Source organism: Equus przewalskii, chromosome 9, assembly GCF_037783145.1.
Source record: "Equus przewalskii isolate Varuska chromosome 9, EquPr2, whole genome shotgun sequence".
Lineage (NCBI taxonomy): Eukaryota > Metazoa > Chordata > Mammalia > Perissodactyla > Equidae > Equus > Equus przewalskii.
The window spans coordinates 57566917-57591272 of NC_091839.1; the positions used below are offsets into that span (position 1 = coordinate 57566917).

A 24356-nucleotide genomic window follows, 5' to 3' on the forward strand; every position below is an offset into this window, starting at 1 on the left:
AACATATTTGGGGAATGCTCATCTAATGGAGTTTACTCTTCTCAGGGAAATTCAGAATTCCATGTTATCACATTTATTAAAGAGGAAATCATACATCCCTGCATCCTAAATATGTTTACATCTCTTTGTGGGGATTACTTACTTGTTAAGCAAGTTTCAAACTAGGATTTTACCAGAGTTCCAATCTCGCCCCCTCACCACCACCAGGGAAGTTCGAATACCAACATTCAAGGGTCAGAGATGGAGAAAACAAAAACCAATGGTAGGTTTCTTAAAGGCTACCTTTTATATTATAATTCAATACTCAAAAAGTTACCTTACTAAATAGTGCCTTTTAAAGTAGGTAAAACATATTTAAGCAAACATTGAGGCAAAGAACAGGCTTTCTGTAGACAGAATCATACTACATTGTAAAATACCCTACTGCTTAAACAAAGTCACGGTAAATTACTGTCACATAGAACAACATCGTGTTTTAATTAAATAATCACATGCCTCAGTTAAAGTGTTCATGTTCATTACCCTCCTTGGATCCTCACTACAAAATACTTGAAGGCAGGCAGGGTAGATCTTCCTATCCCCACCTGACAAATAAGAAAACTCAAGTCTGCGTGATTTGCCTAAGGTCTGGTAATGGAAGAACTTAGCAGAAATCCATGTCTACTAGTTGCCGTACATTGCGTGTACAGATAAATATCAACAATTGGTATTATTTATTATTCATTTGTGCAAGGCATCATTTTAATTTCAAGCATCATACATAAAATACCTGAAGGTTATGCTCAAAGCAGGTCAAGGTGTGGTTAAATAAATCGAGGAAGTATACCGTGCTATTTGATAATTCTTCACTTTTGTTCGTTAAACAATCTGTCAAAAAAACAAAAAAGTATATTACTATATCTCAAGCAACAATTTTGTATTGTCATTTATCTCTCAAGCTATCATCTTCTGTTTCACACTACAGTAATTCTCCATTCAAATAAGCATGAAGTGTTCCCCATAAGAGAATTTCTCAAATATATGAAGCTTACCCCTTTCAGTTTCCAAAACAATTTTTTTTACATCATAACCATTTCCATGAAAATCTTTAAATAATCACATATTCTCCTCTTTATAAAAACAATACACCAAATAAAATTTAAATTGATTTTTGATGGTGCAAAGTCTTAATCACGAACATCAGATATCAGACGCTGCGCAGTAAGGGGCACTCCTAATGCTGTTTAGGAATAAGACTGTTTATCCTGCATTAATTTTACCTAAATTCATATGCTTTTGATCCTTTTCTGTGTCAAATTTAGTAGCTCTGTGTCTCTTCCATCTTCACTAGCAGGTCGTTTATTGCACCTAACAGGGTAACCTTTTTTAATTTGCTCTTTCTAATCTATTGAGTTGGAAGAGAAGAGAAACAAGCTGGTGAGAATTTTGCCTAAAATACTGATCAAGGGGTTTCAAGGAAAGTCCGGAAAAAAACAGAACTGTTTTACATGTTTTAAAAAATGTTACATAAATGATATTCCTCTGCAACTTGCTACTCTCGCTTAGCATTAGCACAGTTCATCCCTTTTCATTGTTTTCTATGTATGACTATAGCACGATTTATCTATTCTCTCTTCTTCGATGAACCTATTCTTTTTTTTTTTTTAAAGATTGACCCTGACTTAACATCTGTTGCCAATCTTTTCTTTTTTCTTCTTCTTCTTCTTCCCAAAGCCCCCCAGTACATAGTCGTATATTCCAGCTGTAGCTCCTTCTTGCTCTGTTATGTGGGACGCTGCCTCAGCACGGCCTGATGAGTGGTGCTACGTCCACACCCAGGACCTGAACCATGAAACCCTGGACTGCCCAAGCTGAGCATGTGAACTTAACCACTCAGCCACTGGGCCGGCCTCGAACCTATTCTTTATCCTCACTTCGCTTTGACCTTTCCCTATGTTCTCAGCTTACTCTCTCAGATCTAGATTCAAGTGCCTGGTTTCTGGTGGTCAGCCATTTCAATCTCACTCTCCTAGAATCCTCGTTCTCTTTATGTTCCACGTACTCACAAACATTTCCAACCCTGGACAGCCTCCATTTACTTTCTCTACTTTCAATTCTGGTTGTAGAATGAGGAGGATCAAGGCTGCCCCAGGGAGAGAAGTCCAAGGCGTCCTGCCCTATATACCAATCTATATCATCCTCTGGGAAGCACAGGACATCCTGACCTCATCTGACCTGATCCAAAGTTACAGGACCACCCAATAACCAGACCCCGCCTGCACTGATACCATTTTAACAACTTTTTTACATAATCTTTCCTTTGTCTTGTAAAGAAATAACTCACATACCTATGCCTTATCAATTTAGCCCTACCCTCAACCCATGTTTGCAGCTCTTTACTGCCCATGGGTCCTGTCCCCATGCTCTTCTCTGAATAAAGGAGCACTAGTACCAGACCTTGAGAGTCTAAGAAATCTTTCTTTCGATTCTTCGGCTTGCTGAGCCTGCATCATGGAACGCTATTATAGAAAACTCTAAAGTTATCATGAAGGGACTCAGTTCAAATTCTAATCTCAGGGCCACAAAACAATCTTGTAGACACCCTGCCAATTACTGCAGAGGGGATGTTCCAAATATTTTCTATTCTCTAGTACTCAACCCTACTCTTGACTCCCTTAATTTCAACTGATAGCTGTATATTACACCCACTCAGGACCATCTAATATGCTCTCTCTCACCTGGGAGTGGAGGAACAGGAGAGGAGGCTACTGCAACCACCCATGAAAAAGGTGGCAAAGCAAACAGAAAGAATTCAATGGATAAGAGACAGACTGAATAGGTGGTGAAGAGTACTAGAATACAACACCTCAAAATATGCCTCTTTGGCACATGGATTCTTTTGAGCTGAAGGCCACTGAGAACCAGCAGATAGATGCAGGAGGGGTGGGGGGCGGCGCTCCAAAAACAGGGTCCAAGTTTTCATTTTGTAAATAAAATTTACATTTATAAAGAAAATGTCCATTTGTAAAGATGTCTCCCTCTCATGTAAGAGGACGAGGAGGACTCTAAACAACTCTTATCTATGGAGAAGGTTCCAACTTAAACATGCATAACAAACCTTACCAAACAACCCTTGCTTACCATGCTTTTCCAGGTCACCTTCCTGTAACTTCCCTCCTCCACCAGAAGCCCCAAATCCCTTTTCCTCTGATTAGCCCAAGATGGTACATAAGCCCAGGTTCTAACCTTCCCTTCTTGTTACTCATCACTGTGTGCTCCCATGTGTACACGCACAAAGTACACGTTAATAAACTTGGGTTTGTTTTTCTCTTGTTGATCTGTCTTTGGACAGCCTAATTGAGAGAGTCTCAGCCAGAGAACCTAAAACGGGTGGAGGAAAAATACTTCTTTCCTCCCCTACAGTAGACACTAGGACATGACGCACTGTGAAATGTCCATGTTCTGTGATAAATGACAATCATGACAACGAAAGCGAACATTAACTGGGTACTTGCTGTGTTCCAAGTGCTCTGTTGTACTTTAAACACATCTACTCATTTAATTTTTTTTTTTAAAGATTGGCACCTGGGCTAACATCTGCTGCCAATCTTTTTTTTTCTTCTTCTCCCCAAAGCCCACCGGTACCTAGCTGTGTATTTTTAGTTGTGGGTTCTCCTAGTTGTGGCATGTAGGACGCCACCTCAGCATGGCCTGACGAGCAGTGCCATGTCCACAAACCGGCAACACCCTGGGCCGCCAAAGCAGAGCATGCAAACTTAACCACTCGGCCACGGGGCTGGCCCTACTCATTTAATTCTTATAACAACCCTATGAGGCAAGAACTTCTCATTATCTCCACTTTCTAAATAAGGAACAGAAGCTTAGAGGAATAAGGAAGTTGCCAAAGGTCACGAAACTGGAAAGTGAAAACCTGGAATTTTTACTCAGTCTGATTCCTGAGCCTGTACTTTCAAACACTGCAAAATAAATAAAATATTCACATCTACATTCTAAATCACTAAAGTTCAACCCTCGGAGTCAGCACTCCTCCCTCCACTGCACTGGAGGTCTCACGTGCAAGGATTCCAGCAGTCACTACCAACTGATCAGCGCTGGCAACAGACATGAAACATAAACCTGGCGAACAGGGTGGCAATGAGCACGTTTAGACTCCTTTCTGCAAATTAGAAAAAGGCATCCCCTCTGGCTAGATCAGTTACAAAAGGCACTTCTGCCTCCAGAAGTTGAGCTGGAACTCGGCCCCATTCACCCCCTTCATACAGGCCCCTGGTTCCGGGCTCGGTCTGAACCTGGTATACCTGGGGCCCTGCTGATGAACCTATTCCTAGAGCCCTTCCCTCTCTGAACTCAGTACTCTACATTCTCGGCAGCTTTATCTTCTCAAGAATGTAAGTCCCATTCTGACTGTTCACCTTATCATTTAAAAATCTGAGGGATCGGGGCTGGCCCTGTGGCCGAGTGGTTAAGTTCGCGTGCTCCACTGCAGGCGGCCCAGTGTTTCCTCGGTTCAAATCCTGGGCGCGGACATGGCACTGCTCATCAGACCACGCTGAGGCAGTGTCCCACATGCCACAACCAGAAGGACCCACAATGAAGAATATACAACTATGTACAGGGGGGCTTTGGGGAGCAAAAGGAAAAAATAAAACCTTTAAAAAATAAAAAAAAAAATCTGAGGGATCATTTCACAAATTAGGAAGCAGCCAGAGGAATAAAATGATATACTGAGGATCATACATCAAGTTAGTAAGGCATGAAAATATAAAATATACTTTCCAGACTCTCCATTAAGTATTCTCTTAATTATACCATGTTTTCTTTATTATTTAAAAATGTTACTCCATCTGTCAGCTTTCAAAAAATTCACACACTAAATTCTTTTAAAATATATATACATATAACACAGCCCCTCTTAATCCTGCTTTAACGTCATCACAAAGTAGCCTTGAATCCTTTTACACATGAGGCAGAGTATATATAAATAAAAACAAACACAATTACATATATGCGGAATATTAGTATGTTGGGCTAACAAGATTGACAGGGTTTTCAGTTTTTGTAATTTCTTTATAAAAAGTAATTTATAGAATTATGAAAAATAAATAAAAACAAAAGAAAAAAGTAATTTATAAATGAAGCTTCTTTGAACAACAAATAGGACTTAATCTCTTCTATTTTACTGACCATCACTCCTTTTCACTTAGAATTATTTGAAAATTAAACTAAAACCTAATAAAGACTGGTCATCTTGTTAAGTACTGCATCAGTGCAGTTCCATCAAAATTCTTCCAATGACCATTAGAGTGGTATCATAAAACACAAAGAAATTCACTTATATAATGGGGTTAAAAATGTCTTCATTATTAAAGAGCCCTGACTTTCTGACTTAAAACAAAGGAACTCCAGCAAAATTCCTCTTTCATCCTTTTGCAGGAATTGGAAACATAAGGTTATAAGCAGTGAGAAGCTATATATATTAGAAATTAGTAAGTTAAGGAATATCACTAATAATAAAGCTTCCTATGAGCACTAAGTGAAGTGGTCATTATGAATGTTCCTCATCTCAGATAATCAATGAGGCCTCATCAAGGACAGATTAGCATAGCTTCTTTCTCAGTGAGGGCTCAAACATCAGCTCAAGAAGCATTCTTAAAGGTGGTAAAGATTCAAGTTAAAATCTTACATAGAAACCTATTAAACTATCATAACAGGAATTATGCATCTTTAGATAAAGTATCTGGCATCTATTAGGAGTATGTACAAAGATCTCTGTTGTTTTTCAAAACTAGTTTTATAGAAAACAAGAGAGACAATCACCAATTTCTGAAAAATAGGGCAAGCTTCAGAAAATATAGTACAAACTGTGGGAACCTTGTACCTGAACAACATAATTAAGTTGTCATAAGTATGAAAACTAAGACATTTAAAATTGTAAGATACAAATAAGTAGGGCTGATGCTTAGTACATTACCATGTAGATAAAATACAGGAAAGAGGGGTTCTGGTTAACAGACCTTCTGGTTAACCATTAAATTTTATTATTGATTTGTAAAGAACCAAGACATAACAAGTGAAAGATGGCAGAATATGCCTTTCTAAAATATGCCCCTTTGCCATAAGGATTATTTTGAGCTGAAGGCACTTGAAAAACAGCAAATGCAGAGAGAAGCTTTCTGTGAATTCCCCTTTATCTGCCTGAAAACAGATCCTCCAAAAGAAACTGAATGGTCATAAATCCCTTCCTCCGGAGTCCCATCAACTAGGGAAGACTGACTCATCACAGGAAAGGAGATGAATGGAACAGGATCAAGAGCTCAGAAACAAAGCCCCACATGTGTAGTCAACCACGAGCTGAACTCAGAAATAGAAGAATGGTGATTGCCAGGGGCTGGAGGTAGCGGAAATGGGGAGACGTTGGTCAAAGGGTACAAATCACCAGTTATAAGTTCTGGGGATCTAATGTACAGTGTGGTGATCACAGTTAGCAATTCTGTATTATATATTTCTAAACTGCTAAGAGAGTAAATCTTCAATGTTCTCCCCACAAAAAAGAAACGGTAATTATGTGACATGATGGAAGTGTTACCTAACACTATGGTGGTAACCCTTTTGCAATATGTAACTGTATCAAATCAACACATTGTACACCTTAAACTTACACAACATTATATGTCAATTATATCTCAATAAAGTTGAAAAAGAAAAACAAAGAACCAACACACTACCATAAAACAATCCACGGTCTCATCAAATCTGATCACGCTGCTAAAAGTATTCAACTGTCACATGCACAAGACAACCAGAAGCACCTCAATAACAAGGCTGTCAGTGTGTCAACAATACACTTTTGATGACAGCTTTAAAATTCTGAACAGGAGAAACCTTTGATATGTCAGTCAGTTTACAGAAGAACTCGTTTCCATGTTATTTGTAACGCGAATTGGAAGAGTTGAGCTCTTGAGACTTCTTTTGAGTCTCCACCAATTTTCAAAAACTCATTTCCCATCAAGACTAATATCATTCAAAGACACGGGAATTCTAAAGATAAAAGAGATGGGAGTGGTCCAAGGACGGCACTCTCTCTTTTTTACTGGGTTTCTAGCCTTCCTTTCATCAACTAGTAACTGCAGAGACTAGGTGTCACCTTACAGCTAGCTCAAGTACAAAGAAAAGGTGGCTTTGGGCAGTGCAGCAATTTTAATATTTTTTAAACAATATTTTCTGTTTTATATTTTTACATTTATATTCTTAATAATATTCTTTTTACAAGTGAATTATTAAATTTGCTTAAAAAGATTTTACCTATATATAGTTTTGTATTTGCTAGCATAGAGGATGAGAAAGGAGTACTTACTTTATATCAAAAGATATATTCCTACAAAATGGATCATATATTGGTTTAAGTTTCAGTTAAAAACAAATTTTTATCCCATTACTGGGTATCTATCCTAAGAACCTGATATCAGATATCTCAAGAGTCCGTTGCACCCCTATGTTCATCGCAGCATTATTTACAATAGCCAAGACGTGGAACCAGCCTACATGCCCAGAAACTGATGATTGGATAAAGAAGATGTGGTATATATACACAATGGAATACTACTCAGCCATAAAAAAAGACGAAATTGGCCCATTCACAACAACGTGGATGGACCTCGAGGGCATTATGTTAAGCGAAATAAGTCAGTCAGAGAAAGACGAACTCTATATGACTCCACTCATAGGTGGAAATTAGTATATTGAGAAGGAGATCTGATCGGTGGTTACCAGGGAAAAGGGGGGGGTGGGGGGAGGGTACGGAGGGGGAAGTGGTGTACCCACAACATGACTAACAAAAATGTACAACTGAAATCTCACAAGGTTGTAATCTATCATAACATTAATAAAAATAAATAAATAAATAAAACAAAAAAACAAAAAAAAACAAATTTCTAAAACATATCCGTAGTTTCTGTTCTTCCTTTGTAACTTTTTCCTTCCCCATTTTATATTTTAGGTGCCAGACTGAATGGACTCCATATTATTTACCATTAAAGATCCCTAAAGCTGGCATCACTTACCAGCCATTGTATTTGGAAATTTAATAACTAGTTCATCACAAAAAGGTAACTGAGACAAATGGGTTAGTGGCTTGCATTTGAAAATTTCACACAGGGGGCCAGCCCCATGGCCAAGTGGTTAAGTTTGCACGCTCTGCTTTAGCAGCCTGGGGTTCACCAGTTGGGGTCCTGGGCACAGACCTACACACCATTTATCAAGCCATGCTGTGATGGCATCCCACATAGGAGAACTAGAATGACTTACAACTAGGATATACAACTATGCACTGGGGCTTTGGGAAGAAAAAAGAAAAACAAGAGGAAGATTAGCAACAGATGTTAGCTCAGGGCCACTCTTAAAAAAAAAAAAGAAGAGGGGCCGGCCCCGTGGCCCAGTGGTTAAGTTCTCTCGTTCTGCTGCAGGCAGCCCAGTGTTTCGTCGGTTCGAATCCTGGGCGCAGACATGGCACTGCTCATCAAGCCACACTGAGGCGGCGTCCCACATGCCACAACTAGAAGGACCCACAACTAAGAATATACAACTATGTACTGGGGGGCTTTGGGGAGGAAAAGGAAAAAAAAAGGAAGAAAATTTAACATAAATTCTAAGAAAACTGATCAGTCTTTTTTTGTGTTTAAATAAAAAGGCAAATAATCGAGAAAGGGAGTCTTTTTCCCATTTACAGTTTTTCTTCATATGAACTAACCAAAAAGACAAGTCCTTAGAAAAGTTAAGCTCCTTAATGACTTACACATACACAGATTTTTAATCCACCCTGTCCTTTCTATTTCCACAGCCCATGCCCCTACTTCATGGTTTTTTTGGTTCTTGCCTAAACTATTATAATAACTTCCTCACTGGTCTCTCTCTTCCTCTTCCAATGGAGTTCCATGAAAAAAAGGGTCTTTGTAGTTAAAAAGGAAAAGCTTGAAAGTGCCAGGTTAAATGATGTTAAAAAACTTTTTTTTTAACCTGTCATACTTCTCACTGCCTTTCATATTCCATGTGTATTGTAAACCCCCAAGAGACTATAGTACACAACTATTTATTAATAAAATGTTGGTGTCCCAAGCAGTATTAAAAATGTTGGCATAAGTGATAAACTACTATATCAGTCAAGGTCTTAGTTTCTCTTTCCAACTGTATCTCCCATGTGGTTCTAGGATCCTAGATCATTGACTACTCCTTTATACCTCTGGGCCTCTGTCCACAAGGCCTCTTTATCTGTAACGTCCTTCCTCTCATCTCTATTTATTGAAATCACGCCCAGCCATAAACGTATAGGATCAAAAGGTATCTCTTCCAGGAAGTCATTTCAAATTCTCCCTAATTCGATTTATTTTCTACTTCCCCCAAGGACTCTGTAATTTTATTAATGCATTTATTTATCTGTCTTAGGTTATACTGTAAATATAACTTTCTCCTTCACTAAATTATAAGGCATGGAAAACAAAAACAGCCTAGTACGTAGTTGGTATTCAAAACGCTTCTGAATTGAAATAGTAATTTTAATTTTTCCCAAAAATGCCTGAAAATAGATCTCATTTTGTTGTACAAATACATACAAAACTGAAAGAACAGATGTTATCACCTCCCCCTACATTTGACAGATTATTATAAACATCATAATTATTATATTAAACAGCTAACATTTCTAAAACATTAACTGTGTACCAGGTACTGAGCTAACTGCTTTAAACAATTTATTTCATTTAATCCCAAAACAATCATATAAGGTAGGTTCCATTACTATGACCAACTTACCAGTGAGGAAACTGAGGTTCCAAGAGGCAAAGCTACATGCCCAAGATCTGACAGCTGGTAGTTAGGGCTAGTAAGTGGCAGAGATTAGAATCAAGCCCACATCTGCCTGACTGCAAAACTCATGGCGGTAACTCCTACGCTTTTCTGCCTCTCAGTACTTGCCCGAGTAGTTCCCAGTAATAAACCAGGATGCTAATCACAGTTCATTTAAACTCAGTAGTAAAAAGTATTATCTAGTCTCAAAGATTTCAAAATTCACTAAAATGTGACATCTATGCTATTGAACCATAATTGCAAAATGAAAATGAAAGAATTACTTACTTGCACAATTTGCCTTCTGCCACGTGGAATTAAAAAACTCAGACAGAATCAGCACTATCTGCATTCTATCTGACATTAACAGACTTCTGGCACAACTATGACTCTCTGAAGTATTCTGTAACAAAAAAAGAAAATAGAAAAATACAATCTGAATATTTTTTAGACTTCCCAAACACCAACAAGAGGCAAAAAAAACCTTATAAAATTAATTTAAATATTTATTATAAGCATTTTAACATTTTGCCTGATATAATCAAATAATCATGCCATTAATAAGAACACCTGTAATAAAACAATGGTAGCTAACATTTATCGGCACCAAGTTCACTTGCACAGGAAGAACATCTTTGCTTCTTGAATAAGTACTGGCTTCTACAGAACAATCTCAACTACTGAGGCCCAAATTGTGTGCGTGTCATGTTTCTTACTTTTCATGCAAAGGAAAAAATTCTGGAAAGTTATTCACCAAAATGTAGCAGTGGTTATCTCTGAAAAATGGAAATATGGTGATTTTTATTTTCTTTTTCGCCTCTTTTACACTGTCTCAATTTTTTCTATACTGACCATCTATTATTTACACAATTTTTTTAATCTGGTGAGTAAATGATCACCAAACATTTAGTTTCATCTTCTTGGCAATCTTTGGTTCAAAATCTTATAATCCACAAGAAAATGTGACACATCAAGTTTGTACCCAAACAGTTTGCACCCAGATAGAAGACTACGATTTCCAGAGATCATTTCCATAATGAAACTCACACTATGCAAATAATAAAAACAAGTTCCTAAATTATTTAAGCCTTATCTATTTAATTTTCCCTTTTGCCCCAAGCAAAGAACTAAGTCCTGCTTATCCTTCATTCCTTAAAAGTTATTTAACTCCTATTATTTACCAGGTAGTACAAGAATCCTAGAGTTTTAAGGATACAGAAAGTTAAGGGAATGCCATCAACACTGGGACTTCAAGAATCTCCCCAGAGACATACAGATAAGGAATTATATAGTGTGAAGAGTAATGAGAGAGAGAGAGTGATAACTCGGGAAAAGAGCTGATCAGGCAGGTGGGGCGGGAAAAGAGGGAAGGAGGGCTTTACGGCAGAATTCTTGTTTTAAATACCTCTGATGTTCATTTTGGGATAGTTACCCTCTCTGTGGCTTAGTTTTGTCTTCTCATTAAAAGATGTATCCAAATGAACGCTCGCTTTTAAAATAGTGAACCTAAAAATTCATTTAAAAAGTCCCTTTCTGGGGCCAGCCCAGTGGCACAGCGGGTAAGTGCGCACAGGCCCCTTCAGCAGCCCAGGGTTCACCAGTTTGGATCCCAGGTGCGGACCTACGCACCACTCATCAAGCCACGCTGTGGCAGGCATCCCACATATAAAGTAGAGGAAGATGAGCATGGATGTTAGCTCAGGGCCCGTCTTCGTCAGCACAAAGGAGGATTGACAGCAGATGTTAGCTCAGGGCTAATCTTCCTCAAAAAAAAAAAAAGTTCCTTTCTTGGAATTGCTTTCAGAGCAATAAAGAAAATTTCTATTGTTACTTCTTAAATGCAGCATGGCTGATATATGCTCTTCACCTAGCCACCTTGCTGCCAACCTGAACTGCTCTAAGTGGGTGTAGTTGGCTAAGTGTAATAAGTTACTTAAGTTGAGTCTTCATAAGTACATGACTGGCTATTTAAAAAATCAATACAGTATAGCCTGTATGAGTGGTCAATGTGTAGAATAGTTCAGATGAAGAAGATACTGGTGTAGTTGGGGGAAATTAGGAAAGAATTCATGGAAGAAGTTGGATTTGAACTCAGCCCTAGGCTGAGAAAGGGAAGAGGATTCTAAAATGGGAGAACAAAACAATCACAGGGTGAAAGTGGGAGTGATTATGAGGTATTGAGGGGGTATTCAGTAGGCCAATATAGTTAGAATGGAGGGTACCTCTACGAAAGTGGAGGCATTAAAGGGAGATGTTAGGGCAAGGTTATGAAGGGTCTTGAGGGTCATGAGAGTCAGACAGTGGGAAACTTTTACAGATTTCTAAAGAGAGTGACATGAAAAGCAGAGTTTGGGAACACCAGTCTCAGCCACAAGACGTAGTGTAAGGAGGCGGGAGACTAACTAGAATATTTCTATAATTCAGGCACGATGAAAAGACAGTGGCGAAAGTGTGAAAGGACGAGAAGTGACGAATAACCCCAATGATGATGATGTACTTACCGAATACCTAACTGCCCTAAATGCTCCAAATGTGGAACTCATTTAATCCTTATAACAACTCTATGATAGAAGTAGTATCTCTCTGGATTCAAACCCAGCCTCTTCCACTACATGGCCTTGGATAAGTTACTTAATCACTCTGAGGCTCCATTTCTTAAAGTATGATATCCACCTGTGTGTGTCTAGGTTCCTTACCTGGACAGAAGTTCCTTCAGGAAGGAAACTTTGTGTTATATCTTAGTATTCTCAATGCCTACCACATGACCAAAAATATTGGCCCTTGGTTTATATTTAGAACTCCTAGTACTCAAATGTGTCATAACCACTTAGCAGAACCCTAATCACAATGAACCCAACCATCCACTTTCATCATGCCTGTTTGGCAAAAAAGCAAACCACTAAGCAGATTATTTCCACAATAAATCCATAATCCCAAACTGCACACCTCACTGTCCTGTCTGCTCATTCTCCCCCCTTTAGAACCACTATTCCAGTCTTCTCCACTCACCCTTTAATCTCAAGAGAAGATCTAGCTTCCCAGTTGACAGTAAAAAACAGAAGCCATCAAGTTGAAACTCTGACCTGCCAACCTCTACCCTAACCTCTCCTACCCTCCTGTTACAGGACCAAAAGTGCCTTCCCCCATCAAAGGCTCATCTCCCTGTGGATGCCCTAGATCCCATCTACTCTGCCTTCTCAGGAAAACCGACTTGTTTACTTTTCCACTCTCTCCTGTATCTTCAACTTCTCTATAGGATCCTTCCCATCAGCCTTTAAACACGTTCCGGTCACTTCCATCTTAAGAAAGGAAGAAAAGGAGAGACAGAGGGTTGGAGGGACAAAAGACCAGAAAGAAAGTAAAGAAAATCCCTGAGTCCCCCAGTCTTCTTTAGTGACCCCTCTCTCTTATCTCCTCTTCAAGGCCAAACTCTTCAAGAATTGTGTAGGTTCGCTCTTCCCACTTCCTCATCTTCCATTCACTATTTAACTATTTAATCTTGCTTTCATCCCCAAGCACTCCATCAAAACCACTCCTGTGTTATGGAACCAATAACGTCAATGTTGATAAATAACTTCCAGTCCTCTCAGCAGGATATGACACAAATAACCACCCCTTCCCTTTTCCTTCATTTACAAGACACCACACTCTCCTGATTTTTCTTCATCTCTCTGACTCTTTCTTCTCAGTCTCCTTTGATACTTTATCCTCTACCCAAATCTCCAATTTGTAGCGTTCCCTTCTCATTCTTCAGGTACATCCATCATGCCATGGTTTCAAACACTTATTTTTAAGCCACCTACTCCCAAACATATTATCCTCAATCCAGATCTCTAGACATATACATCCAACCACATATGCAATATCTCCACTTGGATGTCTCATAAACACCTTAAAATCAACAAGTTCAAAATCAAGTTCATGATCTTTCCCCAGCAAACAGGTTCCTCCCTCCATCTGAGTAAATGGCAACCCTTATTCAATAAGCTGCTCTTATTAAAACCCTGGGAAGGAGCATTTCCTTTCCTTCACTCTCCATATTCAACTAACCACCAAATCTTGTCAATTCTATCTTTATAATCTCTCTGAAATCTATCCATTTCTCCCCATCACAATGGCCCCCACGTATCCTAGCCTCCGCCATTTCCCACATCCCTGCAAGAGTCTCTTAACCCATCTCCCCATACCTACTCTTCCCCTCCCTGCCCCAGTCCCCGTCCCCTCCATTTTCTCTATGTACCAGAGTGGCCTTTTAAAGTACAAATCTGATCATGTCATTCCACAGAATTAAACCTTTCACTAACATCACATTGTTTTAAAATCAAAGTCTAAAATCCTTAACATACCCAACAAGGCCCACATGACCTGGCACCTGCTCACATCCCCAGGCTCAGATCACTAGTCTCCTCCTGACTCACAGTGATTTCAGTTCTTCCTCCCGCTCAAACTTACCAGACTCCCGTCTCAGAGTCTTCACACCTGCTACTTCTTTACATGTATACCTTCTCTCCGCTGCCCTACTCTCATTCAGATTTTAGGGGTCAGCTTTAATCACTGACCACTCTATCTACCTCCAGTCCTAGTCAAGATCAGCACCCTTGTGATAACGGTTTGGTAGCATCTGGAGTTTTTTTCATTGCAACACTTACCACACCAAAATTAAAATACTACTTCTTTATTGAAAAATTTAAGGTCTATTCTCCCTATCAGAGTACAACCTCTGTCCATTCACAGCTATATCCCTAGTAACTACTATTAGCCTGCACATAATAGGCCCTCAATAACTTTTTGAATGAATTCTTAAGAAGCATTATATTTTCCAACCTTTAAATAGACAGAGATTATTGTTATTCTGTGTTCCAATTTTCCCCCTATATTCCTAAGATTTTATTTATTAATGTATACTAAAAGTATGTTGAACACTTCCAGATACATACCCCCTAACACTACACCTTCATAAATACATATACATATCTATTGTCTATCTATTTACCTATCTATATAAATTTTTTAAAAACCAAGGAGAATAAGATAAAACTTAGCAATTCACAATTTGCCAGGCCACGGCATCCTGGCAACCACTCTGACGATGCTGAAGAGCTGAAAGAAACCATGTCCCTCTCAGTTTAAACTAAAAGAAGAAAGTATGACTCTAAGGAAGAGGGAATCCATCACTTCTACCATTCAGGTTTCACAAATCACTGTATTCTTTTTTTTTTTTTAAAGATTGGCACCTGGGCTAACATCTGTTGCCAATCTTTTTTTTTCTTCTTCTTCTCCCCAAAGCCCCCCAGTACATAGTTACATATTCTAGTTGTAGACCCTTCTGGTTGTGCTATGTGGGACACCACCTCAGCACGGCTTGATGAGCGGTGCCATGTCTGCACCCAGGATCCGAACCTGTGAAACCCTCGGTCGCTGAATGGGAGCGAGTGAACTTAACCACTTGGCCACCAGGTTGGCCTCAAATCACTGCATTCTTTACCTAGAGATAATAAAACCACATGCAGTCCTTGTCGCAGTAATTCCAAGAGGAAGTGACAAGAAAATAGAATTGTCATAATTCTATTATAATTAAATGAATTAGCTTGCTGTATCACAGAAATAGCTTGCTAATTTCTACCTTTGATCCTTTTTCTCCTTGTTATACTCCCCTCCTCTCTCGATCCATGAACATGGATTCACCCTAAAGAGGTGAGAAAGGATGTCTTGTTCAAAATTCAGCTTGCAGGTTTTCTCTGATTAACCCCACCTTGCTCTGTTCCTGCCTTTAATTCAGCATCTCCTTCACTCTTTTGCTCTAAATTGCTATTGTACAATTTATAACATTCACATTGACAATTTGTTCCTTTTTCTTTTTCTCAATATAGGTTTACTTTTCCCCAACTACACTGAGAGTTTGAGGCCTGGACCTTATCCTCTTCTCCTTTTATATCCTTTTACCAGCCCAACATTTAAGAACAGTGTGTGTTTGCTGATTAGACTTTTAAAATGAGAGACTGATACTCAGACAAAAGGAAAATACGGAAATAACCCCCACCAAATACACAAAAGACGACTAATCCCTTCAAGTTCACTCCTAAGAAACTCACAACACATTTTCCCATAGGTTCCTTATTATATATGATGGTTCAAGTCCCAAACCAATCCAAAAAAGCCTACTAAATCCATGAAGTACCACAGAACTGTAGAAATCATGCTTTTGAGCTAATAAACCACATCCAGCTCTATTGAGGAAAGGAGGGGAAACAGACCAAGGTCTAGGTTGACTTGGAGGGGACACGGAGATTGGGGAAAGGGTTTTTCTGCCTTTTTAATCTCTTTACCTTCTTCCTTTCACACAAGGGTGAGGCGACCCAGGTGCCCAGGTCACTGGTGGAATCTGAGAGGCACAAAGGAGAGGAAGTTCCTGCCACCCCCCACCCTGAGAAGCCTCCCCCGGGAAATGTGGAAATTCATACACAAATTGGGTGATGCCCATAATACTGCACTACTGGAGTCTGGGGTGATTTCTTAACCTCTTCTTAATTCCACTATCTACACAAATGGGAAAGGCATTTGCTGCCTCAAAAGATCCAAGTTTTGCATCCTGATTCACGGTCACTCTGGCTACAGAACTCACCTAACTGCTCGAGAATATGATGCCACACCACACCCTGCTGTAGTTGACAGGGACAAGTCTTGGTGCTTTATTTTAAAATCATAGTGAGATGGACCTATATATCCCCCTTGCTATACCCAATAAACGTATACCTGAAAAATCCTGCATCTAAGCCAAAATTTATTTAAACCATCTTGAAAACGAACTCTTTACAGAAAGATTGACCACAGAATTTATTTAATGTAAATAAATCCCCCATTTATGTAAAAAAACCCAGACATGTTAAGTAATATCAGGCTGACAAGGCAGGAAGCAACTACATACAAGTTTATACTTTGTCAAATCAACTATGATTTATGAAATAATTCCAACCACATTTTCATGAGACTACTTGTCCTCTCAGTACAAGAGGAACTTTCCCACTCCACAATCCCAATGTCACTCCTCATGTTCTTCCGTTACAAGGCATATCCGACCCACACCTCATGACTCCCACCAGCCCTGATAGTCTAATCCTTTCCTACTCTAGACCCTATACGGTTCTCAGGAGCAGGAACACGTCTTCTCTCTGTCTCTCTTTTTATTAAATCCCTCACAGCACCTACCACATGACCAGAAAAGCTCTAAGGGTACCAAGAACGGAGGGCAGATTTACCATCGCCAAAAATTTCAGCTCCTATTTACTGAGAACTATTACTATGTGCCAGTTTTCTAAGACTTCCTTTTATCCCCATCTTACAGATAAGAAAACAGGCACAGAGGATATAAGTAACTCGTCCAGAGTATATTGCTAATAAGCAGAGGAGAACTGCACTCCTGGCCGACTGGCTCCAGTCTGTCTTAATCACTAAGATGAACTCTCATACGTTATCTCTTTTAATCCTTTTATCAGTCACATCAGGCAGCAGTTTTTCTCCATGTTACAGAGGAGGAAACTAAGACTCTAAGATAACTAATCCAAGGCCAAACTGTTAGTGGAGGATCTCAAAATTTCTGGCTACAAAGCTCAAGCTCCTACCCACTACCCCACTATAGCTTCCCCACTTCACTTGGGGTTTCAGGAAAGGGCCCTTCCTGGGAACTCCAGGCGAAGATGGGAAGAAGCTGTGGCGGAGTCGGGGGAAGGGAGCAAAGGAAAGTAAGGAAAGACAGGGTTACGGGCGCAGGAACCCCAAGAAAACTAGGCATACCTGTCTGCAAATATGTACCAAGAGGATGCCGAACAGCAGCCATGGAGGCAAAATCCAAGCCCTATAATGCCTCTACCTCCTTTTCTGATGCCCCGAATTCCACAACCCCAGTCCAACCCCTTTTTCTTCCAGATGGGGAAACTGAGGCCCCCAGACTTAACCATCATTACACCTTCCTGCTTTGCCAACCCTCCACGGCACAGGTCTCGGGTGTGCTCTACCCACCCCCACGGCTCGGCTGATGTTGTCCATCTTGCTGGCGACCTGTTGGAAGAGGGGGAAGCAGGTCTGACAGAGGCGCACCGGCCGGGCGCCGCGCACTATGCACCCGGTCAGCTCTGCGCTGCTGTTGGCGAAGTCCAGCAGCAGCTCCCGGCACTCGGGATCCAGATCGGGCAGGTCCGGGGGTAGGGACAGTGGCCCCAGCCTCCCGCCCTGCAGCAGGGTCAGGGACAAGTCCTCCGCCTCCAGCAACTGCTGCTCCGACAGGAGGTCGTAGAGGACCCTTTGGGGGCTGCCGCCCCTGGGAAGCGCGCCCAGAGCCAGCCCGGACCACAGCAGCGGCACTAGCAGCAGCCGCGGCAGCAGCGACGACCTCGGCGGCGCGACAGTCTCGTCCGGATCCATCGCGGGGTTCACAACCCCCAAGGCGCTCGCCGCCGCCCCTCCGTGAGCCGGTACTGTCTACGGCCGCCGCTTCCGGCTTCCTCGGGCGCAGGCCGCGAGCCAGGTCACGAGGAGCGAGCGTCACGGCCCCGCCCCCGGCGCGCGGCGCCCCGCCCCATTGGCTGCCGGGAGCCTCCGCGGCCGGCGGGCCTGCGCACGGGCCGCCTCGCGCACCCAGCCTGCTGATTGAGGGGCGCGCAACGCCGGAGGTGGCGTGCAGCTGTGGGTCACCCAGCCGAGGCTCGCCTGCCGTGGGAATCCAAGCATCCGCTACCTTCAACAATTAGATCTCGGGGGTCTTGGCCCTTGGAGTTCCCTGCGTTCTCGAAGTCTGCGGCGTTACTTCCCACCGCAGAAAGAGGGACGGCCTGGGCCGTGGGAATTACGAGTTCCCTGAGAAAGCCTGCTGGCAGGTGCCTTTGCAGGTTTTCACTTGGTGTTTCTAAGCATAATTTCCCCCCTCATCGTATCTGGAAAGAGTAATGACGTCTGTTGATTATTTTTGGTACTGGAGCCTAGTGGCTTCCAAGCTACTTTTTTTTTTTTTTTTTTTTTAATACTGTCTGGGTCGGCGCTGTCGGATAGACTGTCTGCGATGCCGGACAGACTCTGTATCTGCGCCGTCCAAGACGGTAGCCACTAGTCACATGGGGCTGCTGAGCCCTTGTAACGTGGCTACTGCAACAGAGGAACGGAATGTCTCATGTTATTTCCTTTAAGTGTAAAGAGCTGCGTCTGTGGGTGCTGTGTTGGACAGCGCAGGTCTCAGTTCTCTCGCTGGTCAGCCTGGCCCTGGGGTGGCTAATGTCCAGGTGTGCCTGGAGCTGAAGGGGTTCCTGGGGTGCGGCACAAACCTGCATCCAGCACAAAATCCTGAAAATCCCTCGCAAACCTCTCGACCTCAAACCCCGGCCCAGTTTCTGACATGCCCAAGGCAATGGTGGGGGATGGTGTAACAAGAGTACTGATGCCACTGCTGGGCTGTAAAAAGAAGTTAAGCTAGTGACCTGGAAAACGGTTTCCTGACAAGTCTCTACCTAACAAGTTTGGTAGAAAACTATTTCCTGGCCGTTTTGTGTCGTCCTGCTTTCATCTTTGCCTTGTAAATTGCAGGGCAATTCCTCCTCTTCAGCTGATGGTGCTAATTTACCTCTCTGAGGGTGCTGAGAGTTACTTTTCACCCAGTCTGTTTGGTTATTGTTTTGTGTTCCTAAATTCGCTTGTGATGGCTAAGTTTTGTTTCATTTTTGTTGCCAAGAAACTGAATTAGTAGGAAGTTTGATTTGTGTAACAATAAATGTGTTTCCAAAAGAGAAGAGAGTTGTCTTAATTTTCTCAAATGTCATCCTGTAACTTTCAGGTCTTTTTATGTCTTAGAAGTACTGTTCTTAAGTGTTCTTTCAGGCAGCATCATGAGTAAATTGTTAAACCTCTCTGGAAAGTAATGTGGCGCAATCAACAACATTACAAATGCACATACTCCGACCTAGCAAATCCACTTGTAGGAATTTATCTTAAACATATACTAACCTTATATAGACATGATTATTAATTGCAATATTGTTTGTAATAGTAAAAGAATGGGTTAAAGGGCATGTTAAAGATACTGTGGCCTCTTTTCCCTTTCCTTTCTTTTCCCTTCCCTTCCTGGAACAATTCCTTCCTAAAGCCATTAGATCAAGTAGAGTAAGGTAGGCATCTATGCTGGTAGAGTGGGAGTGTCAGAGGCCCAGGGAGGGGTGTCAGAGCACAGGTAAGAAGAGGAGGACAAGGGGGGTCGGGGGTGGCATCAGCCTGATGCAGGGCATTGGATCATGAGTGGGGTAAGAAGGGTTTCTACAGGGGACAGGACGGCAGTGACTGGGAGTTTGCTTACATTCAGAGAGATTGATCAAATAAGTAAATATATTAAAGATAATGGCAGCCTGGTTTCTGACTGAGAGAAACGAAGAGAGTTACAGACATGAAAAGGGAGGAAAGTAGAATGAACTCTGTAATATTGGATTAGAATCAGCAGTATCCATGGCTGGAAATACATATAGATATAGAAACAAATATAGATGTAAATGTATGTTTGTGTATATTTACATATAGGTATATGCACGTGTGTGTGTGTACATTTTCCCTGGCTCTGTCCACTGAGAAGCCTAGTAGCAGAGGCACTCCAATACTAATGAGCACACATGGTGCCCAAATCATGGCTTCAAAATACCATTCTCCACTAAAAGGAGCCAAGAATCTTTGGAGAAATAGCTGATTCCGTCACTGGGGCAAGAAAAGCACAAGTTTAGCCCAGGTCGTCTTGTTGTGCCGGAAAGTAAGAAAGTGCTCAAAGAATGATGGGAACATGTCAAGAACATACAGGAGCCAACTTGAATAGGCTCCCACTGCCCAAATCTGGGACAATTTGAACATCAAAATAAATAATGATGGTTAACGAGTCATAGTCCATTGAATAAAACAGGAAACCGTGAGCCTATAGTGATATATTTAAATAAATGAATAAATTGAATATTTCATGAGGAATAAGATATTCACATGTTTTCAAAGTCTTTCCTCCCCTAAAAAATACTTATTAATTACAAATGGAAAAAATGAGTAAATTTACAGTGATGAAGTCTGTCAGACTCCTCATTAATCAAATGATCACATGAACATCATCATAATGGGACAAATAGAAATTGCATGCCACTTGATAGAATACAGTTAGAACACAGCATCACTTCTGTTAAAACTATGCCAAAGACACATAACCTGATTCTAATCATGAGAAAGCATCAGATGAATCAAATTAAGGTTCATTCTACAAAATAGCCTGTAATCTTCTTATAGCCATAAGAGTCAAGGAAAGATTAAGGAACTGCACTTACATAAAGGACATTATTGGGACAACTAGCGAAATTTAAATGGGGTCTGAGAATTAGATGGTACTAATGTATAATGTTAATTTGCTGATTTTGATAATTGTATTGTGGTTATGTAAGAGAATGTTTTTATTTGTAGAAAACACACAGGAAAGTATTCAGGGCAAATAGGACATCAGGTCAGCAACTTACTTGCAGATGGTTCCAGAAAAAAATGATTTGTACTATACATGCAACTTTTTTGTAAGCTTGAAATTGTTTCAAAATCTAAAAATATATTGTAAAAATAAATTAGGGCACAGCAATGCAACAGAATTCTATACATTTGAAATCTTATGTACTGATGTGGAACAATTGCCAAGATAAATGGAAAAAAGAAAGTGTCAGAAAAAAGGATTTTTAATGCTCATGTGCATATGCATAGACTGTCTCCAGAAGGATACATAAAAACTGGTCACTTTGGTAAAAGAGGAATTTAATGTGTCAACAGGGCTAGGAGAGAGACTGTTCATTGTAAACTTTAGTACTTTTAAGGTATGGTTCCATATGAATATACTTCTTACTCAAAAAATTAATAAAAATGAAAAGATAGAGTTTCTTTTCTTTTCTTTTCTTTTTTTTTGAAGAAGATTAGCCCTGAGCTAACATCTGCTGCCAATCCTCCTCTTTTTTTTTTTTTTTTTTTTTGCTGAGGAAGACTGGCCCTGAGCTAACATCTGTGCCTGTCTTCCTCTACTTTATATACAGGACGCCTGCCACAGCATGGCTTGCCAAGCGGTGCCATGACTGCACCTGGGATCCGAAGTGGCAAACCCCAGGCCACCAAAGTGGAATGTGCGCACTTAACCACTGCACCACCAGGCCAGCCCGAAGACAAAGTTTCTTAATTTTTCAGCTATCAGTAGGCTCAGACCATTTGTGAATGCCACTAAACTTGTTCATAGAATTTTCTACGTATTATTTTCTGAGAAGAAAGTAATAACTTCCATCATAATTTCTGTAGGGGTCTGTGATCCAAAAGGTTAAGAACCATAGATTTAAAATCAACCCAAATAAAATTCCTTCCTCCAAGTTTGAGTTACATTAAATTTGCTTTTTATCTCACATATCCTAGAATATGTGACACAAACAGAAAAGCAAGACAAAAAGCAGTAATTTATTGTGGTAGGCATTAGAATAAACAAAGATGACTAGAACACCATTGTGCTCACAAAGAATAAGACATAAAATCCAATGTGTACAATAAAATTAAATAGGAAAGGAGGCAATGCAGAGGTGTTTTAGAAGCACTGAAGATGGAACTAACTGTACCTAGAAGTTTGGAGAAGACGCAGGAAGCTCTTCAAAGAAGAGGTGATTTTTGAGTGGAGTCTTAACAGAATGAGTAGGAATTCACCCACTGGCAGCTCCAGAATGTCTCTGTAGGAGAAGTGAGTGGCAGTAGTCTGGATAGGAGGAAGGACTGGAAAACTCGTTCTAAAGCTCCGTCTGCATGGCAAGTGCACTGTTACTGCTTAGAGCTGATGTTACTAGAGTTATTGATGGAGATTATGGGGATCGTACTAAAGCCAATCTGCCCACTTGATACTTTCTGTGCTAAAAAGTTTCAGTTTCATTCTGTAGGCAATGGGGAACCATTGAAAGATTTAAGCAGAACAGTGATATAATCCTAGAGGCATTTTAGGAAGAGAATTCTCGCAACTGTGTGGAAAATGTTTTTGCAGTATTGAGACTAACGCATAATTAAAGTGAAAGATGGTAAAGGCCTAACGGAGGCTGAGGTAGGAGTGGGAGAGAAGAGGAATTGGATCAAAGAGATATTTATGTTACAGAAGGAACAAGAATTGTTGGTTATGTAGATCTGGAATGTGAACCAGTGATGGCTCCAAGGTTACAGATTTGGATAGCTGGGTAATGATGGTGCCATGGACAGGAATAAAGAATACAGGAAGAGTGGGATACATTTGGACTGGGAGAGAAACAATGAATTCAACTGGAATTGTTAGTGCAGGATGCTTCTGATAGAGACAACCAGGGAGCTTTTAAATTACACATCTGGTGTATGGTAGAGTGGCCTGGGCTAGAGGTCTAGAGTTGGGAATCATTGAGGTTTATGTGGTAGTTGAGTCCTTGAAGGTAAATGAGTCACCCAGAGATTGAGAGACTAAGATTGATTGATGGTTGTTAAAGAAGATCATATTCATGGATGATATACATAATAGCCCCAGATTGTAGGAATAAGATCAAGGAAAGGTCTTGTCTTGAATGTAAATCTAATAACCAAAATAATGCCACTGCCTGAAGTCAGCTCCTTTAACTCTCTTGCCTACAATACTGCAGCAGCAGAGGACAGAGATCAAAGGAAAAAGGCAAGAAACCCAGAGAAGAGGAAGAGAAATTGACCTATGGCATCACCCTAGATTCCTCTAGTAAATTAAAAATGTGAATCAAGACTATCTATGAGACTTTTCAAAAATTTGTTTTCATGGAAATTTGTTAAGAAAATTTACCCAAAATTTAAAAGTAAAGCAAAAGAGAGTCGGTATGCTGGGGCATTGTTCAACAGGCCCAAGCAAAGGTTATTTAATTTTCAAATCTAGGAGAATAAACCTGTGTTTGACTCTTTACTATTTTTTTTTTTAAGATTGGCACCTGGGCTAACAACTGTTGCCAATCTTTTTTTTCTGCTTTATCTCCCCAACCGCCACCACCCCCCCCCCCACCGCCGCCCCATACACAGTGGTATATCTTAGTTGCACATCCTTCTACTTGTGGGATGTGGGACGCCGCCTCAACATGGCCTGACGAGTGTTGCCATGTCCGCACCCAGGATCTGAACCCTGGGCCGCCGCAGTGGAGTGCACGAACTTAACCGCTCAGCCACGGCGCCGGCCCCTGACTCTTTACTATTTAATTAGAGCTCAGACACTATGAAGTTACATGTTAATGTATAAATTTCTCTCTGCTAGAAAAGATAACCCCAAAGGTTATGGTTTGATTACCTTGAGGGACATTTACAAGTTTAGTATCTAACCTAGCAATCTGATTCTAATATTCTTTCTTTTTTCAGGGCCTATATCCAGCTTGAGAGACATTAATGAGTTAATAAATATTCAACACATTTTTATTCTATATTTGTATGTCATGTTTTTAGCTTTTTGAAAATTATAGTTTGACAGTTCTTTCCTTTACAGCATG

The 24356-nt window shown here is 40.6% G+C and overlaps 1 protein-coding gene across 1 annotated transcript in view; it reads right to left on the reverse strand.

Moving 5' to 3' along the window:
- The window catches only part of OSTM1 (osteoclastogenesis associated transmembrane protein 1), a 34539-nt gene extending 15810 nt beyond the window's left edge, over window positions 1–18729 (reverse strand). Inside the window, exons 1-3 of the mRNA XM_008520671.2 lie at window positions 17854–18729; window positions 10126–10240; window positions 770–867 (exon numbers count right to left, since the gene is read on the reverse strand). Of these exons, the coding sequence (XP_008518893.1) occupies window positions 770–867; window positions 10126–10240; window positions 17854–18255 (615 nt within the window). The 5' untranslated portion in view covers window positions 18256–18729. The remainder of the gene's footprint in view (window positions 1–769; window positions 868–10125; window positions 10241–17853) is intronic.
- Between the last annotated feature and the right edge of the window lie 5627 nt (window positions 18730–24356).